The sequence below is a fragment of the Cyrtonyx montezumae genome, unplaced genomic scaffold (assembly GCF_038088225.1).
Source record: "Cyrtonyx montezumae isolate F1298 unplaced genomic scaffold, pur_monq_1.0 scaffold_17, whole genome shotgun sequence".
NCBI lineage: Eukaryota > Metazoa > Chordata > Aves > Galliformes > Odontophoridae > Cyrtonyx > Cyrtonyx montezumae.
In genome coordinates this window covers 18749460-18764891 of record NW_027071903.1, presented here as the reverse complement: position 1 = coordinate 18764891, position 15432 = coordinate 18749460, and the positions used below count along the sequence as shown (strand labels likewise).

Genomic DNA, 15432 nt, shown 5'->3' with positions numbered 1-15432 from the left:
GTTTTGTTATTTATTTTCTTTTTCACCAAATGATGAGACGTCATGATTCCCCCCGGTATATATTTTTTTTCTCCAGGTTGTGATGTTACTTTGACATGAAGGAGAGGGTATGATTTTAACACAAACGTTGGATTCCGGAATTGAGCATAGTGTCCTGAATGTCAGCATTTGTTGCAGGGATTAATTCTGCCCATCTTGGTGTCCCTTATTTCAGCTGTTTAAGATCATCTTCTTACCTGGACACGCCTTGCTAATAATTGTGTTGGCAGTTACTGTGCTGTGCTTAGAAATACCTGGTCTTTTGCTTCTAATGAAGCAGCATAGAAATTATAGTATGACCTTCAGTGTCTTTTCTTTCAGGTTTCTCTTTAACCCTTCAGCATGTTTAGATGAACATCTGATGCAGTTTAAATTTTTGGGCATTCTCATGGGTGTAGCTATCCGTACAAAAAAGCCATTAGATCTTCATTTGGCTCCAATGGTCTGGAAGCAACTTTGTTGTATCCCACTCATCTTGGAGGATTTGGAGGAGGTAGATCTGCTCTATGTGCAGACCCTCAACAGCATTCTTCACATTGAAGACAGTGGGATTACTGAAGAAAATTTCCATGAGGTAAGTTACGAAAGTTGGAGCTTTTGAGTTAAGGATTGACCTTAACACTGCTATTTGTTTTATTGGGATAACAAGGACTTAATGTGCATTGGGAATCATTCGTGATCTGAATATAGTCCTAGATGACTATAATAATAAAATATTAAACATAGATCACTTGAGTGACTTGAGCTGAACAATTTTTTTGTTTTTCATAACAGATGATTCCTTTAGATTCTTTTGTTGGCCAAAGTGCTGATGGCAAAATGGTTCCCATAATCCCCGGAGGGAACAGCATCCCACTTACCTTTTCAAACAGGAAAGAATATGTGGAGAGGGCAATTGAGTACAGACTTCATGAAATGGACCGTCAGGTAAGAATCATATCGTGACCCTCCCTGCTGTTGTTAACATGAACAGCATTTTTATTTCTTGAAGTTTCCATTTCTTATTCCAGCGAATAAGAAAAGCTTGGACCACCCCATCTTGGGTGGGTCCCCAAGGATTGTTTTTCCCCCCACAAACTTTTCTGTTTTGTTTGCTTGTTTTAGGCCAGTCCTGCTTTCCTTAGCAAGTGCATGTTTGACAAAAGAGCACTGAAAATGAGAACCACTTTTTTGAGAGCTGGATCAGTGCCATTGCAGCAGTCATCCCCTCTTGGGAAGCTCCTTGCAATTGTACTGTGCAGTGTTATTAGACATCATAGTAACACAGTGCAGCTGAACTAAATACTATGAACAAACGTTGGTTCTTGAAACTATTTCTCTTCTACTTTAGCAGTGAAACTAAAAATGCAACATTAAATGTTCTGAGAAGTATTAATGATCTATTTTCATAGTTCTACGTATTTTGTCACTTGTATAGTGAAGCTTGTAAAAGCATGAAATATGCTGATTACTTGTTAAGAAACTTCTTTTCCTTTTTCTCAGTGTATAGATGCATGCAGATTATTGTTACCTGCATTAGGAGGATAACTTTCTCAACAAGGTTAACCAGATCATGTCTTCTAGAAAAAAAACACGCTTCGTTCCAGCTCAGATGTATTACAACTTCACCACTTTGGTTTACCGTTATCATTTGTGCTGATAAGTTGCACTTTAACTTCTTCTATATTGCGTCAGTATCTTTCTCCATGTGCATTACTATTAAAAATAATCTTAGTATTATACCTTTAATATTCTTCAGAATTTTGAGAGAGGATGTAGTCCTTAAAGGGGATGCATATGTATTTGGCAGATGCTCTCTCCTTTTACCCTGTTCCTCAGCAGATGCGTTGCCTCTGCATTTATTTGTATGGTACAGTAAGTGATAGAGGTAAGACAACTGCATTTCCAGTGCTTCTCCTTTTCTGGGCAATAGGTGGCTGCTGTAAGAGAAGGAATGTCTTGGATTGTCCCAGTTCCCTTGTTGTCTCTTCTGACTGCTAAGCAGTTGGAGCAAATGGTCTGTGGAATGCCAGAAATATCAGTAGAAGTTCTGAAGAAAGTTGTGCGATACAGAGAAGTTGATGAACAGCATCAGCTCGTGCAGTGGTTCTGGCATACCCTTGAAGAATTTTCCAATGAGGAGAGAGTCCTTTTCATGAGGTTTGTGTCAGGAAGATCTCGATTGCCAGCCAACACAGCTGACATCTCTCAGCGATTCCAAATAATGAAGGTTGATAGGGTAAGATGCTGTTTTGTTTTGTTTTTTAATATTTATTATTATCTGTATTTATTATTATCCATATTCGTTTTCCTATCTAGCTTAATCTGTCCCTTGGCAATAGGAGCCAGGTTTCCATACTTGTACATTTATAGAGAAAGGATGGGGTAGGATACTCCCTGAGGTAGTAAAACCGAGGATTTTAGTCGTGGAGGAGCTGGAATGCTGCATGAGTTGGATATTAATTCATTTGGTGCGTTTACTGTAATTCTGTAACTGGAGGTCAAGACAAGCTCTTGGATGAGCTTGTCTTCTGTTATAACTTTCCACAATCGTTTTCTGTTCTTTTTCCTTTTTTCATTTGATAATTTTCACTCCCTTAAGTTTGTCACGTGATTGTTAACAAACTCCGAAGTCAGAGTTTTACAGAATGTATCTGTAAAGAACATCCTGTGCAGGATGCCTACGTTTTGCGTTGTGTCACTGACGTGGGCAGTGAAAGCACATTCTCTGACTGTAAGAAACAAATACTGGGGCAAAGATAGCAGTGGTTTGACTGTCATGTTTGGTTAGGTGTCTTTCACATCAGCTCACACTAAGACAGGGTGCGATACATAAATGTGAACGTTGTTTGTTATCTTCCAGTGGGTTGCTAAATATTGTGATCAAGAGTTTGAATAGTTGTGTTTCCTTACTGAGCTGAGTAATTCACAGAGCAGTTGATATAGCACTAGTTTGACACGTGCTTCAGGAGGAAACAGGAGATGCAAACAAGGGATGCTAGTCTGCTTCTGAAGAGAAATATTGAGGTAAACTGAGAAAATGCGGAACGATAGAGGCAGGGAAGGTGGAAGTGATGAACTGTGGCTATGTTGCATTTTTTTACTACATTCACAAACTTACCAGTGTCCCACCTTTTATCCATTTCCACAGCCTTACGACAGCTTGCCTACCTCACAGACTTGTTTCTTTCAACTGAGGCTCCCACCTTACTCCAGTCAACTAATCATGGCAGAGCGTTTGCGCTATGCAATCAATAATTGCAGGTCTATAGATATGGACAATTATATGCTCTCACGGAATGTGGACAATGCAGAGGGCTCAGACACAGATTATTAACATTCTGTGAACAAAATCATCTTCCTTATACTGAAAATAGTGCCCTAAGTCCAATTTGTTGTCGACATAATTTTATGGTAACCATAGATGTTTTAGGAGCATAAAAGCAGGTGTTAATAAACAGTGGCCACGTTTTAGTTACTCTAAATGTAACAAAAAATTAGATGTTTTTATTTTTTTGTGATTGTAAAAAAGAAAAAACAAAACAAAAAAAAAGTATGATGAATAATTTTTTTTTCTCCTTTTTTGGTCACTTTTGATAAGTTTGCATGGAGACATTTGGGTGCATTTTTGTTGGGAATAGTACATTTGTAAGCCCTCCCAGTGAACATGAAGGGTTGTACATTGTGTATAATTGTTCATTAGCAAGGACAGTTTTACATGAATATTCACATATTTATTTTGTTCTAATTTGAATTGCCTGTGCAGGGTTCCTTATGCAGAGAAAAATAAAGCAAATTCGACAATTGGTTGCTTGTATGCATTTGTGCATTGCGTGTTGGTTTCCTTAGTCCTCACACTGCTTCGTTTTGTCTCAGGAGATCACAGCATTCATCAGGTCGTGATTTTTGGAACGCCTTGAATCCTTCAACTCTCTGCTGGGTAGGACTGTGCCCTGTGTTCATGTCTTTGAGGGCAGGTGTACCACTGTTTATACCGTGTGCTTCAATACAAGTTAAAGTTGTACTTGACTCCTTCTTGACTTTCATTTGGACGCTTCTCTTCCAGAGTATTACTTGTTGACAGTAATGATATACAGCCACTGTGACTCGGAAACTAATGAGTGCAAATAAATGAAGGTGGCAGGATAGTGGTTGAAGCTGTGGATATTATATATTTGTTCTGAGTATATGCCTTTGATTTTAGTAAACCGTGTGCATTTGGTACCCAGTGCAGCTGTGATGGCATTATAACCAGCAGCGTGTGGCTCATTCGGTTCATGTTTGGGTAGGACAGTGATGGAACTACTACAAAGAAATTCTATTTGTTCTCAGGTTAGTGCTGTGGAAGATGATCCTCTTCAGTCTCTGTATCAAAACCATCATTTGTGTCAAACTGCAAATGCTGCTTTGTGCTCGGGAGCGATGTAACTGTGCTGAGAAGGGTGCATCTTTCCCCAGCTGTGTCCCTGCTGCCCTGCCTGACTTCCCCTCCTCCCTGGAATCCCTTGAGGGCGTTGTCCACTAACCTGAACTCCCCAGATACACTACTGCCCTGAGTCTGGACAAGACCACAGGCATTCCTGTAGGTTCGCAGGGATTATTAAACTTCCCAGTTGTCCAAGACTAACTGGTTGGTGTACTGCTGCCAGCTCATGGTGGACAAAGGGCTGAGCAAAGAACTAAACAATTTCAGCTCCAGGTTTTATCTGGTGCAGTTGTTTCAGTTGGGACTTGCTGGCTTTGTGACGAAGGCAGAAGGTTTTTCAGCAGTGAGCAGGAGCCAGGCTGTAGCATGAAACACCCAGGGGGGCCATGTTAAGTGCTGGGAAAAGGAGGGCTGGGGCTCTGACTTCAGGCAGATGCTGCTTCGTGTTTCAGATTGGACTGAGATTTCTGCATCTCATCACTATGTTGTGGAGGGAGGAATATATTCACCTCTTGGCTTAAATGTATAGGTATTGTACCTAGAGATATCTATTCCTGTATACTGGACCTCTTTCATGTCCTTTATCCTTTATCAGCTTGCCAGTGTGTTCAGTCAGATACGAAAGGTAATAGAACTGTACCTCAGAATTCAGCTCTGCATGGGCTGTGCGTTTTGGCTCTTGGATAATGAAGGTATTTTTGGAGACAGTTGTGGTTAAGAGAGGGTGTTGATGTTATAAATGCAGATGTTCATTAAAAATTGAGTGCAGTTCCTTTTTAAATTATGCTTGTCCTTTGCATATTCTCTCTTAGCATGATTCAGGCTACTGAGTGCTTGTTTTTCTTTTATCCAGCTCTTTGTTGTCACTGTCATGGCATTGTGCACACGTTCCTTTTAATCTGCAGTCTGGCTTTCTTTCTGTTGCTCAGACATCAAAATGAGACTGAAGTCATGTTCACTCACTGCGTAGCACTCCTTGGACATAACTGCGCTTGAAGGCAAAGAATGCACTGACTGCTCACTGGAGATGATCTGAGAAAACTGTAACTTTGTCAGTTTAAGAGTATTTTATGTATGCAAACATTTTTGTATATAAAAAGGAGAGTAAGTATGACCAGTGTAGAAGTCATATATACTGTAGTTGAAGTCATCTTTACCTAAACAATTAGACACAAACAGGCTCTCCAGAATGCACGCAGCTCAGTCCTGTGACTTGCTGGTGACAGAGTTGCTGCGTTGGCTGTGAGCTGTTTCACAGCATTGTCATTTCCCTTCTGCTTTTTAGCACTGGATGAAACGTTCCCTTCTGCTTTTTAGCACTGGATGAAACGTGTGTGAGCGCAGCAGTGATAACAAATGCGCATCAGAGGTAGGAGCAGCTATGTGACAGTGTGTTTGTGTAGTCCCTTTACAGATTAATGAGGTATGGAGCACAGTATGCTAAGCATATTGTCCAAGGCTAGACTCTCTGGAGCTAGCAGTGCAAGTGTTGGCTCAGCCACCAGCCCTGGAATGCAGGGGTGCATGTGTCTGGCATGCATAAGGGGACAGATAAGAGCAGAATGTGTTACTGAGCAGTGGTGTTCTCCAGAGAAAAAGTGAACAGATGAGCAGTTCAAGTCTGGAAATTTGATGCTTGTGTGCAGTGTAACCCTTTTGACTCAGTGATGAAGTTTAACTGCTGAAGTTAGCACTTCTGGTAAGTAAAGTTTTACTGTGTTTCAAGGCTTAGTTTTTACTTTTTGTGCTTTACTGCCAGAATGATCTGTGTTGTCACAGTTGAGAATTTGAAGGGTCTTCTGGCTGTTGCTTTTCTCCAATTCAGATTTTTAGACTCAATTAATCAAGTACTGCCTTATGTGACATAAACATGTTTCTTCCAGTTTCAAGGAGCAGCAAAAACAGAGGTGTTTTTTTTCTTCAAAAGGTGTGAAAATTCATGCCTTTTTTCAGTGCAACCTTTACAAAACATTCAGCCATTTATTTGGACTTCCTTAAACCAGAGTGCAGTACAGCACCCATGGGTAGTTGAAGCAATGCTACACCACCAGAGGTAAGTGGAAATGGACCATCCATATCACTCAAAGCTGAGCCAGTTTTCTGGACCATTTTTCAAACACCAGCTTTTTGTCTGGCTTACTGTCTGGAATCATGTTAGCACTTCTCTCTGCTCTCAGTGCTACTGAAGGACGCTTCTCCTTCACTCTCTGCAGCCCGCTCTGTGTGATGTTCCGGCAGAAATCCACGTGCAGCGTTTGCAGCGATCCCCCATAGAGGATCACTGCTTCTAGAGTGCTGTCAGTGATCCGCACGCAGTTTTCCAGTTTGAGTGTCTTGAGGCTTGGGCAGTTCTTGAGAAGAAGCAGGAGGCAATCATCTGTAACGTGGCCGCATCCAGAGAGGGTCAGAGAGAGCAGGTTTGGACATCTGAAACGTAAGCATTAAGGTGAGACAGAATAAATAATGTACAGAGCTTGGAGAAGCCAGTGCCTTGAAGAATAGTTTCACCAGGAGGGGTAAGAAGCATGAGTAGGGAGGGCCACACGTAGGCCTCAAAGCTCAGCACTGCCTGTCACAGCACTCTTTATTTACCTTCCTTTGTTTTTTCTGTTGCTGTCAACAGCTGCAGCTCAGTCAGCACAGTGGAGGAGGGGAAGTGGATGTGTGTGTAAGCTGATGAAGACCCCGCAGAGATCATAGGTTTGGGTCAGAATTGATTTGTGGGTGAGTGAAGCTTTGTTCTGAGCACAGGAAAGTGGGGTGCTCCCACTCTCATGATTTGATGGGGATTTGTGTGCACATTGCAACTCCGTGGTTTTACTGAGCAGGTGCCAGCAGCTCCCCAGGGGGGAGTGTTGATGTTTGGTCCCCACTTAACTCATTCAGATAACTGAATCTGGTAATAAATACCGTTAAATGAAACAGAAAACTAGAAAAAGCTTTTTTTAAAAAAATTATATTGCTTGTGTGCAAAGGTTAAGGAAGGATCTGACCCACCCACCTTCCACAATTTCATCAACAGAACTAAAGAACCTGTAAAGCTAAGTATTAATGTAATTATTTTTTTGTGTGCAGAGGGCAAGGAGTGCTGTTGTGATGCCTTAAGAGGGTTGCTGCATAGACATGGGAAGGCTAAAATGGAAGAGATTGTCCACTACTAATATAACTGTCATTTTTAAGAGTGGAACTTTAACTTTTGGACATCAGTGACGTGTTTAACTCTGAGAGGCAGTTGTTGGACTTCCACGGAATCCTTGCTTCCTCCGCTTTGCATTTTGTACAGCAAACAATGTGTCCCTGTAATGTATTCTGCAGAGGAAGAAGGCACTTTCAGTGTTAAAATGTTTCTGCAGAGCTGTGTTCTGGTGTCCTCCTTAGTTGAGTAAGTGTAGCATCGTAGAAGACATTCCAGTGCCCAAAATTAAGGGAGTATTTCTTCCCATGCCCCTCCTTCCTGGACACACACAGTTTCCTAATGGTATATGGCTAATTAGTCAGAAGTTCTTATCAGCTGTTGTCACAGTGACTTCTGGCACTTTCTACTTAAAATTTGCATTCTCTTCTGCACCCACATTTTAATCCTTGGTGAGAGATTGTGCTGTTGCTGCCTCTCTCGGGCACCCTGCATCCTGAGTTTGCTCCAAGCAGAGCTTTGTGCTCAGCACTCTGGCACTGAGCTGGTTGCTGGCTGCAGCACAGAGCTGTGCTGGTCCGTGAACTGGCTGCTGCCAATCTTGCTGCTACGAAAGTGCACTGGGATTGGTTGTGCCTGTTTGCTCCTCCTCATGCAGTTTAACACTTTTTTTTCCTTAGAGCTGCTCTGTAGCACTAAAGCTGTTACAAGAAACGAAGTGCTCTGAGAGCTGCTTTTCATAGTGGCACTTTCCTGTTACTGTAGCTTATAAAATCCATAGGCAGACAGACACAGTTTAAATTTCAATAGTAATGGAGTACTGTTTGGTAAGGCTCTTGTTTTTATAGTGGAGTACATTTGCTGTGTGAAACCATGCCTTTCCCTTAGGGGTCCCCCTGGACTACTGCACTGACCAAATGGTTCAGCTGAGGCATGCAGCTATTTATTAAGCTGTATTGCACTTTCCTGTATTAATTAATCATCAATCAAGCATTCTTCCAGTAAAAAGGAGAAAAACTAATAATAGGCTTAAAGAAACTCAGTGAGAAGATGCACTATTGCCACTATAAAATCAACTTACTTAACATTAAAACTGCACAGTCAGAGCACTCACTCTCAGCCCCGTTTCAGTCAGGGAGACGGTATGGAGGGGTCAGCAGCTGCAAACTGTATTTTGAAAGCAGCTAACCTCTACAGCAATGCAGAATTCCACACCCAAAGCACATACCTGTTGCCAACTTCTAGTAAAAAATCAGTGACAGTGTTTTCGTGCCTGCTACAGAAGTCTTTCTGGAAATTGTTTTTCATCCAGTCCTCAATGTTACACACCTTGACTCTCTCTGAATACCAGCAGATGGACAGGTACTTTAAAGCAGGTCCCAGGAGGAAGTTATGCTTCTGCAGTTCCGCTGGAGAGTTAAAGTTCAGTAAAGACCAAAGCACAGGATCTTGAAACACTTCTAGCAATTTGTGACATGTTTTTGCTAAATTTTTCCTGCTGTTTTTGTCCAGAAAGGAAAAGAGATGTAAGAGGCATTCCCGATTCAGCTGGGTTATGTGCATGGCCCTGTGCAGTGCTGGGAGCTGAGCTGCTGCTGCAGGGGCACTGCTGGCACTGCTGGAGGGGCCGGGAGCAGCAGAAGGCTGTTGCTCATATATGGTTGGGGAATGGTGTTTATTTTTGGCCAACAACTGGTGAGGAAGTTAAGAATGGAGGAAGGATAAGGACAATTCACGCCTGAAACTGTTGTTCTGTTCCTTCAGAGGAATGGAATGGGCGCGGAGAAACAGCAGGAGCTGACATTCACACGACGCTCCCTTATAAGGGATTGATTTTATTTATTTATTTTCAGGCAGACCTGGTACTTAGCACAGAAAGAGCTTGTGCTGTGTTCATGAATGGGAAGGGGCAGAGGGCAGGTAGTGCTGTAAGGGGCAGCTCTGCCAGTCTCGTGTTTCAAAGCTTGTTTTTACAGCGTACAATCATTTCATCCTTTTCCATTAACTCTTCTGAGGCCTTGTTCTCATGCCTCCTGTTCAAGGACTGTCACGCTGGAATTTCAGGGGCTGGGTCAAGGAACTTCACTAACAGCACATGGGGACTGAGTGCAGAGCAGTAACGGGCAGCCCTGTGGTTCTGTGTCTGTTAGTTTGATGGCTTGTACTCGCCTCCTCTCTAGTGCTGCTACTGATCTGTAAGCTTGCAGCACAAATCAGCCTCTGAGGGACTTTTTTCCCCAGAAACTTGCACATCCGTAGTACCTGGGACTGGATTTGTCTCAGTAGGACGGGGTTGAATGGAACCTTAAGTTTAAGTTCATCTTCTACATTTTAGTCTGAAACAGAACTCTGAAAACAGGAGAGGAAATCTATCTGCAGCCACATGAACTTTGTTACTCCTGCTCATGCATGAGTAATGCATATTCCTTGGCCACAGTGGCTCTAAGGAAATAGCTAGTGGGGATCCATGCCATTCTTTAGTTAGTAACTTTCTTCTTGTAACTGCCCTCCTGGTTTCATATCCTTTGTCATTAAGTATCCTCCTTGAATTAGAAGGGTAGTCCTGCTTCCTTCCCCTGCTCAGAAACTGGCTGTGGCCAGTAGCACCAGGCCTCCACCAAGCCACAGAAGAAGAGCTGATGTCACATACCAGGTAAGCCAAGCACTGGAAAACAGCAGCTTCTGTGGGTATGCTGGACTTGTTCTGTGTCCTCATACAAGCTTTTCAAACTCACAGTCTTTCCTTGTTTTCAGAACTTACCTTCACTTTTGAAGAGGTTTAAATAGTTGAGGCTCCTCAAGAATCGTAATAAACATGGGAACATTATTTTAAGGAAAAACATGAGCAAATAAGCAAACTCAAATTATAAAGGTACTGTAGTTGGGATGGACTCTTCAAGCACTCGGAGGACACGCTGTGGCCTGACAACACACCAGCTGTTGTATGACGAGAGCCATGGCAGCTGGGTCCTCCCAGGTTTGAAGATCAGGGTCTGATAGAGGGGTTAAACAGTGAGAGCACTTAAATGTTCTTAATTCTGTTTTCCTCACTACTTAAAATACTCTGCCAACCTTGTTCAAATTGGAAGATAAGAGCAGTTTCACTGCCTAAGGAAGAAGAGACACTTTAATGGCACAATTTCCGTAAAGGCTGTGTGACATGAGACAGAATTCACGTTCATCCTGGGAATGCTCCAAAAACACACGAGATGAGCACAGTCAGTGATCCTCACTGAAAAGTACACGCAATTTTAATGGTAAACAATTACAACTATGGCACTACAGTACTTGAGGATATCCTAAAGCACATTGGAATCAATTTTCAAGGTGCTGATTACCTCATCAGTAAGACACAGACACATCAGCAATGAAACGCGGGGGACGCTGTTGAACACCAAGTGTTAATGCTTTCCACTGCTTTAGCAGAATCCTTCTAAGTGGTCTTCTGCTTCTGAAACATGCCCACAGTCCCCATCCCCCCCCCAGATGTTTTAACTCTCATCTCCCACAGCTAACAGCTGGGGAAGCCCCTTCTGCCTCAAAACAAGGAGCTCGGTCAGTGCTGCAGCTTACAGCTCCCTGTGCCACACACGAGAGCAGAAGTGTTCTGAGAGCGGGGCATTGTGCACTTCTGTTCTGCATTAATCACGTCTCCAGTTGTGTACATGGCTGAACAGTGACTAACAAAAAAAGGATAACCCTTGGTCAGACAAATTTTGGTGAAAAATACGCACGTCTCTGAAGTGTAGAGAGCAGTTGCTGCTTGCAGAGCAGACACAAGCAAGACGAACTCTTGCCTGTTCGTGTGTACTATCATCAGCAGTAAGGAGAAACATTTGGCTTAAATGAAATGAGATATCCCTCCCCTCCCACAAGCTAGTAGATAAATATAGGCTATACAAGTAAGGTTAAAAACGTAATACCAGGCCAGGTGCAGTATAGGTTACCAGTTCAGTGCTTTTTTTTTTTTTCTTTTTTCTTTCTTCTGACACCACACTGAATAGAATACAGTGGATAAGCAAAGTTCTCCACCAGGAAGAGAAATACTTGTGTTGCCACAACAAACTGTTCGTGCTGTCCAGCTGGTTTTGCAGTGGGAGAAAGTTGAATTAGGAAAGGGTTTACAATGTACTCGCTCCAGGAAAGCCCAGGGCCCAGTCCATCTGAGCACGTGCTGCAAGAACAAGGCCGCCGTGATTGCACCGCGTGCCCACGGCCGCGTCCCACACGGACCACGCTGGGATCCGCTGCCCAAGACCTGAACAGAGAGAATGTTACTGGAAGTAAATGCTCAAGTGAGACACTGGTCTGACCCCAGAATTGACAGAAACAGAAGCTGCTTAAAACAAGTAAGTGAATGGCGCTGAAGATTACACATTAAGTTCTTACAATTACAGAAAGGCACATTTACATCTCTGGTTTGCAGGAACACCACACACCTGACTCCTCCAAGTCAAGCTGTTTCTGGCCCACAGCTGCGTGTGCAGTTTGTATTCCCCAAAGGAAAACACTAAAAAGCAATGCAAGCCAAGCAGCATAGATGGAACTGAGTCCACTCTGCAGCTGGGAGCAGCAGGACTGCCCTGTGGGGTCCGAATGGTGTGAAAAATAGTTCACATCCCATGCCACAGTGACATCTGCCAAATGTCACCATGCTCAGAGAGCCACTTGTGGCTGCACGAACTGAGAAATGGGAGGTGACGGACTGGCTACAATCTAAGCAACTGAGAGTTGTGTGTGCTGTTCAACTTATTTCATATATGTATATATATATAATATCAGATAATCACAGTAGCTTTTAACTAATGTTCAGTTCACATTAGCAATGTGGAGCGTTTTCTGCAGCTCCTTTGTTAGGTAAGTCACTCTCTCGTGCTTTAAGATGATCTGAAAGAACCACAGGACCACTACTGAAAAGGAACTCACCTGACTGTGCTTTCTATTTTGTTGATGTACAGCTACCAGGTAACCCACAGCAAGGAAGTGGGAGCTCACCCACGTGCACCAGGTCGAGCTATACAGCACAGTTTGCAGGGAAATTTTTACAGCATACTGTGTCTGTTTAGGAGCATCCAATGAAAAGAGTACTCGTATGTTAAACTTTGGTTCTTGGGTGTTTTCAGGCTAGCAGATCTTACTGACACCACGCTCTGTGTGAAGCAAGACTCTGTTCTTACCGCCAAGCTGTTTGATGGCAGGAGCACCCAGATCCTTGCTGGGCCATGGGGGAGAGCTACGAAGGGAGGGGTGCAAGGAAAGCACTGAATCGTAGCATTTGTCAGACTTCAGATGTTTTCTGAGTTCCTGTATTTTCCAACATAGTTTTACCTGCCCACCTTTCTTAAATCTCACTAGCAGACATTATCTGACATGCACTCTGTGGAAGAGGAGTAGAGCTGGAAACTTGGAACAGCTGTCTTTCTCCATGACACAGTCAGGTCTTACAAATGCTGTCGTGCCATCAGTGTAAATCTTGAGACTGAAAGTAAAGATCCCACACCAGGCTAATGAATAAATACTGCAGCTTACCAGAATCTGCTGCAGACAACAGGTAGTTCTGGGTTACCCATCACGCTGTCCTCCCTTCAGTCTGTGTTTGAACTGATAAAAATTGTGCCGAGCATCTCAAACTCTGTCCGCTCCTTTCACTCTCAAGTGAAGTATGCAGACAGAAGATACTGAGACCTAAGGCTGTTCTCACAAACCTCCAGCTCAGGGGCTGTGCTCCCAGTTCCCAGCTCAAAGAGAGCTGGGGTCCTGAGTCTTAAAGTGTTTGTGATCAAGCTGCAGGATTACAGTCTAAGAAAGAGGCAACTTTTAACAATTCAAGTCTGATTAAAAAGAATAATCTCAAGACAATTTAGACGTATACATTTTAAGGTCTTTTTTTTTTTTTTAAGTTTTGGGGGAGGAAAAAGCATATGTGAATACTTGATTCATCTGCACTATAGATACAAGTGAACCAACTGTTTATTTACAATGATTCATGAAATTCAGCAGCCTGAATACAGTATAGCAGCTATGGCAGCAATTACCTGCTCTATTTAATGATGCCGCATCCCATCTCTTCTGCAGACAAAGAATGATTGGTCAGAGGTCACATCTTAACTTCCTTGCACGAGGTAAAGTGTGTGCAAGCAATTCCTTGATAACAGCTGTGAGAACAACGCAGTTATATTGCTCTTTGTGATCATAAGCACATTTGTCTTGCTCGTAAGGAGAACAGAAAGCTTCTCTGATGTAAATGTGCCTTTAGAAAGTGAGAACTGGAAACATTAATATAAAAAAAGTCATAACTAGGTATTTCATGAAACTATATATATATAAAAATCGAGTTATCACAACTAAAGCAGCAAATCAAAATCTGCTGAGGTTTTCTGGTATAACTAAAAAAAGTTAGTTTGTGTCCAAGTTCAGTAAGTCAAATGCTACCACTGACATGACGAAACTAAAACCCACAAGAGGAAATTGAAAAGTGCACAATGAAATTAATAGTCTTGGATCAAGTATTTATGGAACAATGGAAATGTTTTGTCCTGGGGACTTGATAAGCGAGAATTAAGAGGAGGTATTAAAGTTTATCTGATCCAGATTTGGCTTGCCGTTCCACGTAGAAGAGGATGTAGGCCTTGGCCTTCACCACAGTCTCCTCGTCGGTCAGAGTTACAGTACTGTCGTTGAAATGGAACCAACGACCTTCGTGAGCTGCATACGCAGTGTAATGTCCAGATCCAACGCTGTCAGCGGGGCAGGGGGGGGAGAGAGAAAGGACAGTCAGGAAGAGACCGACCACCTCGTTCCCTGACACGTTTTCTGGTGGGCAGCAGCAGACTAAGGGCCCAGGAACCAAAGGAACAAAGGAACTGACGCTCTCTACAGCGGTCGCTAGGGCTCCCTTCCTGTCTGTGGTTTTCCTTGGACTTCAAAGCACCAGGCAGATGCAGAGTGATGCTACAAAGGCTGCCTGCCTTCAGCAGCCTTGTCTTTCAGATAGTCTGCCATCTACGTCAAGTAAAAAAGAGTGGTTCTGTAGGTAAAACCTTGTTTAGTATCTTTGAATCAAATCTGGATATCAACAACGTAATTTCTTTAGAAAAATTCCTTCACAGCTGCAGAGTGACTTCCTGTAGGTATAACTTCTTCCCTGGACTGTTGTTTTGTCACTGCTACAGTTATTCTCAGCAGTCAATCCAGGGTTGGGAAACAGAAAAAAACAAACCTGAACAACCCCTACCCAGCGATTTTACTTCAGAATATGAATCCTGCTGAGCTTTGTGGCACTAGCATTCACTTTGAGGTTTCATCCTGCAGGAGAGATGGTAAATACAGAGTACCTGCCTCACTGTGCCACTCTCACATCTGCTCCTGTTCCAAACACGCAGTCTGGCATAAACACCCGTGTGCCTTTCAAATGAAGAGAAAAATACCTTTCCCTTATACTGAGAATGTCAAAATGAAGCACTAACTTCTGGAAGGACCCTTTATTCAGCGTTAGTTTTGGTGCTTCTCATTCTTTCACTTTAGCTGTTACCCCTAGAGACTGCCAAGGGGAACTCACAGGGATAACTACATAAACGTATCTGTCTGATGTATTTCAACTTAGTACCCCACATCAGCTTGTAAATTACTGCACGTTTCCACCAGTGATATACACACCGAGATTCACTAAGAGAAGAAAAGCCTTAAATAAACCTGCATGGAATTCAGCAGGGAGAGCTGTGCTCTGAAGCAGGCTTACTCCATTACTTACCCTGAACCATGATGCACAACAACAGCTGCAAGGTCATAGAGACAGCTTTCTGGGCCACTGTTCTCAGGCTGCAGTTAAAAAGACAAAACTCTTCAGACTCCAGCG

At 42.9% G+C, this 15432-nt stretch overlaps 3 protein-coding genes across 5 annotated transcripts in view; 1 reads left to right on the top strand and 2 right to left on the bottom strand.

Moving 5' to 3' along the window:
* HERC1 (HECT and RLD domain containing E3 ubiquitin protein ligase family member 1) overlaps positions 1-3835 on the top strand; it is an 88362-nt gene extending 84527 nt beyond the window's left edge. The window contains exons 75-78 of the mRNA XM_065733531.1: positions 361-613; positions 814-966; positions 1952-2257; positions 3170-3835. Coding sequence (XP_065589603.1) covers positions 361-613; positions 814-966; positions 1952-2257; positions 3170-3355 — 898 coding nt within the window. The 3' untranslated portion in view covers positions 3356-3835. The remainder of the gene's footprint in view (positions 1-360; positions 614-813; positions 967-1951; positions 2258-3169) is intronic.
* Positions 3836-6321: 2486 nt separating this feature from the next.
* On the bottom strand, positions 6322-9141 carry FBXL22 (F-box and leucine rich repeat protein 22). The gene is made up of 2 exons (XM_065734284.1): positions 8806-9141; positions 6322-6871 (listed from the first exon to the last, which is right to left on the bottom strand). The coding sequence occupies exons 1-2, from the start codon at positions 9138-9140 to the stop codon at positions 6526-6528; spliced, it is 681 nt and encodes a 226-aa protein (XP_065590356.1). The 5' UTR covers position 9141; the 3' UTR covers positions 6322-6525.
* A 4209-nt stretch (positions 9142-13350) lies between these two features.
* Positions 13351-15432, bottom strand: part of USP3 (ubiquitin specific peptidase 3) — a 58842-nt gene continuing 56760 nt past the window's right edge. For all 3 annotated transcript variants that reach the window (XM_065733541.1, XM_065733540.1, XM_065733539.1), the window contains exons 14-15: positions 15328-15395; positions 13351-14314 (exon numbers count right to left, since the gene is read on the bottom strand). In XM_065733541.1, the coding sequence (XP_065589613.1) occupies positions 14149-14314; positions 15328-15395 (234 nt within the window). In that variant the 3' untranslated portion in view covers positions 13351-14148. The remainder of the gene's footprint in view (positions 14315-15327; positions 15396-15432) is intronic.